At 43.4% G+C, this 5813-nt stretch overlaps 1 protein-coding gene across 5 annotated transcripts in view; it reads left to right on the top strand.

Annotated features, from left to right (window-relative positions):
- Positions 1-5433: 5433 nt before the first annotated feature.
- LOC104500715 (core histone macro-H2A.1) overlaps positions 5434-5813 on the top strand; it is a 36110-nt gene continuing 35730 nt past the window's right edge. For all 5 annotated transcript variants that reach the window (XM_010144446.1, XM_010144420.1, XM_010144430.1 and 2 more), the window contains exon 1: positions 5434-5628. In XM_010144446.1, the coding sequence (XP_010142748.1) occupies positions 5457-5628 (172 nt within the window). In that variant the 5' untranslated portion in view covers positions 5434-5456. The remainder of the gene's footprint in view (positions 5629-5813) is intronic.

The raw sequence follows: 5813 nt of genomic DNA, 5'->3' as shown, positions 1-5813 counted from the left end.
AGGGAAAGATACTAGAAACACATCAAGAAGCTGCAGGTCCTTACCCAGACCCGTTCTAAAGAGAGGGTGGACAGGCTTCAGCTCGTGGTCCCTACTCCAGAAGGAGTGACGGTAGAATCACAGCATGAATGGCCTCCTCCCTGGGTTGCATTCTTGCACTCCCTTCCCTCAGCTGTATAGTGTCTATCTTAAATTTCATTTTGCATCTGGATTTTGCTTTGAAAGCTTCCACTAGAATTCTTTATTATGCGTTTGCTTCCTTGCAAAAATGTTTGGGGCAAAGAAGATTTCAAAGTATTCTTTTAAACATTTTTTCTGAACATGAATTCATAAGCATGATGCAGTGATTTAAGGTCCTGTATCAAATTTTGTGCTTCCTACCTAGTACACAAGAAGCTATCATGTACAAATGGGCTTGATTTCGTGCTGGCACTCCCAGCAGTGGTCAGCAAAGACAATTGCATTTACATTTTCCTGACTATTGGTGGCAGGATGCCCGGCTAAAACTCTTGTCACACGCCCAGTACCATTCATAGTGGGGGTCTGTGCATTAGGGGAATGTTTGTTGCGGGTTTTCAGACCCATTGTGGGAAGGAAGGGCTTTTGCCAGCTGAATACAATTGTGCAACAGTATTTTGTTCTGCACACAGATTTTGGGAAAATATTATTCCTCTTCTTCCTCCCATTACGTTATCACTGTGGGTGATTTTAGTCTTCAACAGCAAGTGCACCTATGGGTGTGCCAAGATGCGGGCTGTTCTCTCAGTTTTCCAAGTGAAAATAAATGTATGTGTGGTGCTGCCTCTTCAGATGAGAAATTAAGTAGTAAGGGAAGGGCTGTTTCACAACCAGTTTCGCTCCCCTGTCTCTTTAAGACCACAAAGAGCTGCTGCTTTGATATAGCACTTAAGCTAAAACTTGAAATCACATCAGATCAAATGATATCAGAGTGATTAGCTCTGCTTTTATTACTGTCGTACCTTGAAACCAGTCACAGACTGAGATACGGTTGTGCTAGGCAAGCATTGTTAGAGCCCATTTTACACTGACTCTGTAAGCAGTGCCTCTTATAAACATGCCAGACCAGCTTCTGATGAGCCAAGAACAGAGCAAGTTGGTTGTCAAAGCAAATTCAAATGCACCTTTTCAAAAGGAGTTCAGCGAGCGACTATTATCATAGTACATAAATAGATTTAAGAGAGAATGGCAGCGCTTACACTGTTAATCTTTTGAAACAATGGGAGGAAAATAGCGTTGCAGTTAATCTCTTGCGATACAAAAATGAACTTTCCAGCTTAGTCTTTGCACTGGGAAGAAGGGAAAAATAATTACCGAATCTTAGTATTTATCCCATTGTAGGTTAAATGGATTCCACTCTTGGTCTTCTGGATTCCATTATGCTTAGTGATGTGATCATGTAGATCTAAATTTAATCATCTGTTTGCCAGTGCAGTTAATGCACCAACATAAGTCCAGAACAGGCCCTGCCTGACAGCAGCGGCATCCTTGGTAGTTTGTTAAATCCGTAAGAACCAGTACCTGAAAACTATTAATCGTGGTGAGGAGTTATTTACAACTGTTTGATCAAAGTGTCAAACTGACTGAGCTGATGAAGTTGTGGTATTTGGAGATTAGGTATCGCTTTACCAGGAGGTACAGCTGTACTTCAGAACTGAGCGATGCTCAACCTCTCAGACAGATGCCTATGCGTGTTTTAGGAAGATGGTATTTGAAAGTGTGATTTAGTGGAGTATCTTCACACAGAAAAATCTGCCCAAGCAGAGTTACTGCAGCCAATTTCAAACAGAAAGATGTTAATTACACTGTTTTCATCACTACACCTTAATATAATTTTGTTTCTTAGAAAATCTATTTCTGGCTCACAAAGCTGTGACAGCAGAGGAGCCTTGTAGTTTGAGTCTTTGCTGTGAGCCAAATTAACACACCATCCAATTCTCGTTTCTGTGACTTTTGAGAAAGCAGCATGAATCTTGCTACAGTCTTTAAGGGGTTTTCAAAAGTCTTTGAATCAGGTGCTAAATTCTGCAAGTAGGGCAGTCTGTGTCCTAGCAGGACAGAGCCACTGAAGAATGCAGCATTTGATGTGATTCAGAGGTGGTCTTATCTAAGCTGACTCCTCCATGATACCCCCGATTATCACAACGACAATTTTGTGAACTCTCACATTGAGACGAAATCACTTTATTGTCAAATCTTTGAAGACAGTAGTGTTGGGCTCAGTAATTGCATTGCAAAGGCAAGAGTGGAAGGAAGGGAAAGGACTGATCCATTGACTGTCATTGACTGTGATTTTCTTGGGTTTGGGGATTTTTTTTAATTGTAAATGCTCCTGCTCCAATCTTGTCTAACCTATGGCCCGTGTGATAAGGTTCTCTTTGGTTGCCTCCCTCATCTGCTGGCTAGCAGTGACTCAGCAAACAGCTCTGGTTCATTAAGGTTGGCAGTGTTCCAAAGTTTCTGGTGTAACAAAGATAAGCCATTTGACAACATGGAAGGCACACTGTTTCCTTTGGGGTTTGATCTGTTGCCATGCTCTTTATGTACAACAACTTCAAGCTTGCTTTTTTTTTTTTGTGGCTGTTGCAAGTAAAATCTCCCCTGTTACTGTGGAGAACTAGGGAAAAACCTTTGAGAGCTCATTGGGCCATCCCTCAGCAAAAAGGCAGGACAAACAGGTTCTGCAAAGTAATGGTCCTGAATCTATAAGTAAGCCCAAAAAAGGTCTTCCATGCCAGGCACTCTTCTTCCCCTTCCAGATTACCTGGTTGGCAAAGTTAAAAGTGGTACTTGAAGCTTAACTGGAATTTCCCCCCCTCCACCCCCAACATCTAAAGATACAGGGTCTGACTACAGGCTGTACTCTTCTGAACACCTGGTGAAAGAGAGGGTTGGAGACTAACAGCAAAGAAAGTGTTTGGCTCAAGGGTAATAGAGAAGAGGTTGGTTTAGTGTGGCTGAGAACGACTAACAGCATGTTGCCAACTAAACCCAGCATTGCTTTACCAGTGGCTGTTGGTTTCAACATGTGAGGGAAGCATGTCCCTTACTTATCTGGGAATAGTCATTCTCCTGGAACTGCAAACGCAAGGGCAGTGCTCTTTCATCTCTGTCAGCAGCCACGGCATGGCCATCCCTGTGTGTCTGCCATCTGGCTTTCCAGGCTGGGTGAGCCAGCTCCTCCAAAGCCTCTTTGGCAGTAGTTGTGTAGTGCTGCATACTTTACTCACGCTGTGATCCAGCAGCTGACGGCTAGATGACTCCCAAAGAAAAACCCCAACACCAGCAAGGAAGGAATTCCGTATTATCTTCCAGCTATTCTACTATCCCATAAACTCTTAAGCCAAACAGTTAATAGAATGTTACTGCTTCAAGCTTGTAGGTTTTTCCTGGAAAAACCTTTCCTTTTCATCATTGATCTATTGGTTAAAAACCAAAGGAATTACGGGGGACGCTGGAAGCATGGGTGTTTCTCATGCCTGCTTCCCCTGGTGTTTGATTCAGTGAACTTCAAACATCTGTGAGATGAAACATCTGTAGTATTGGTGAAAATGGATTATGAACTATGAGAATAATCTCTGGCAGAAAGTCCCAACTCAAAGCCACACCCAGCCTTCCCGCTAACAAAGACAGAGCTAACTAGAGGAGAAAATGCAGTTAAGTGGAAGGTTCTTGAAACCAGTTGTGAGCTCCAGTTAGGCAGTTTCTCAAGGCAAAAAAACTGGCTTTTGTCCTCTTCTTTGCAGAATAATAGTTGTTCCGGAGCCGAGCTCACAGCAGAGGAAAGGAGAAGGAGCCCCTTGGTGGTTTCCCCCTTCCAAAGTTTCCTGTCTGTTTTTCAACATCAGTTTCATAAAGGCAGCGTGTTCATCCGAGCTGATAAAATGGGATTATTTTGTTTACCTTTCACAAGCAGTGAGCCCATTGCATTTATTTTACTTAATGTACTACGCAAGTGTAGACTCTCTGACGAACTCTGAGTGTGGAAGTGGAAAGGAAAAGGGATGTTTGATACTCGTGTTTCTTTAGTTCTTGTCAGTAGTCTTCGTTTGATAGTTACGTAGGCTGAATCTCGGTGACTCATGGAGATTTAAAAGCCTGCAGGATGTGTCAGTGCAGGACAGGGGTTGCAAAACTTAGCAGTGGGGTTGGTGAACCTGTTTTGCCTAATTCTGAGCTCGCTCAGTCGTGTGTTCAGACATGGCAAATACAGTCTGGTTCATAAGGACAAGAACAGAATTCAGAATAAATGAGAGAAAACCAGAAAGATAAGCAGAGAACTGGGAAAGCAAGTTTAAAACATATAAACACAGCAGTGAATTCACATTTGTATTAGGAGGGAAAGGACTGGGGGGGTGGGAGGGGGGGGATGTCACTAGCATGTACTGCTGGCTTCCTGAGAGCTCAGACATGCAGGAGGGAGGGAGGAGGGGCTGGAGACTGTCTCCTTTCCTCTGAGTTCATTGCAAAACCCAATGCATTGCCTAAACTTTGAAAGAAAGCCTGCAAACCCTCCACCTCTTTGGATTTGTCATCTCTTATTTACAGCCTGAGCAGAACTCAGAGAGAGAAAAAAACATGTTTGTCAGCTGTAGGTTTCTTCACTGGCATCAGCTGAGGTAGAGTTGTTAGATACCTGCTGGGCAGTCAGACCGCTGTCACGATTAGGAACCTGAGGAACTCCAATGTGCCACCTTTCCTTGAGGGCATGCTGCACAGTGTCGTCTTCAGAGTGGAGGTGGCTGCTTTCCACACTGCTCTCCAGATCTCAAGGGGTTCCTTTCAGAGCTTTCTAAAATTAGCACGTTTAGCATACAGGAGATGTGCATTGCCCTGCACAGGCCTTTCTGCTGTAAATTCACATGTACCTGAAAATCTAGTTCTTTAAGGAAGGTGAATACACTTGATGAAACCTTCAGTGGGTGCGGTTTTTCCTAGTTAGGATCATGCTTACTCATGAGCGTAGCAGTCCCACCACTGCTGTCCAAATGCCCCAGCAGGAGTGTTTCCCAGAGAGCAGCAGGTTGTATCAGTCTCTTCTCAGCGTGCTCTGTTTTACGTGAGGAAGTTACCACGCTTCGCTCCTGTAACAGTACCGGGTTTAATCTGTCAGGAGTTCCAGAAAAGTAGTTGCAAAGCAGAGTTAAATGAAATAATTTCCCTGGTTTATGTATTTACTATATAAAATTATGCCAAGATTATAATGGCAAGTAAACAGTCTGTCTAACGCTAGTTTAGGTTCTTGTTGTATATACTCTCAAAAGGCAACTTGTCTGTATGTTTTAGGCTCTCTAATGCATTGCCTACCCCAAAATACTGCTCTGTCTTGAAATCCAGAATATGGTATTGTGGCAACAGTCCTTATTCATAACCTTTTATCTTTTTTTTTTTTTTCTTCCCAATATATAGAGTGCTGCTCCACACCCAATACAGACAAAATGTCCAGCAGGGGTGGGAAGAAGAAGTCAACGAAGACTTCCCGCTCCGCCAAGGCTGGGGTCATATTCCCTGTTGGAAGAATGCTCCGTTACATCAAGAAAGGCCACCCAAAATACAGGATTGGTGTTGGTGCTCCAGTCTACATGGCTGCTGTGCTGGAATATCTGACTGGTAGGTTTTGCTGTACAGTGTGAACTAGCAGCAGTGAAAGAAATAATACAAACTGAATTTGCACAGGAAAAGGACCAAAAAAGACCCTCTGATTGAGAGATGACTAAAAAAGTGATAGCTGAAGTACGTGCTGTGCTCGTCATGCATCAAAGCCAAACTCAGGCTACCCCTGCCCCCAAGCTTTC

This window comes from Buceros rhinoceros, unplaced genomic scaffold, assembly GCF_000710305.1.
Source record: "Buceros rhinoceros silvestris isolate BGI_N320 unplaced genomic scaffold, ASM71030v1 scaffold15340, whole genome shotgun sequence".
In the NCBI taxonomy this organism is placed as follows: Eukaryota; Metazoa; Chordata; class Aves; order Bucerotiformes; family Bucerotidae; genus Buceros; species Buceros rhinoceros.
Note: the sequence above shows the minus strand (reverse complement) of the source record. Positions and strands in the feature narration are given on the sequence as shown.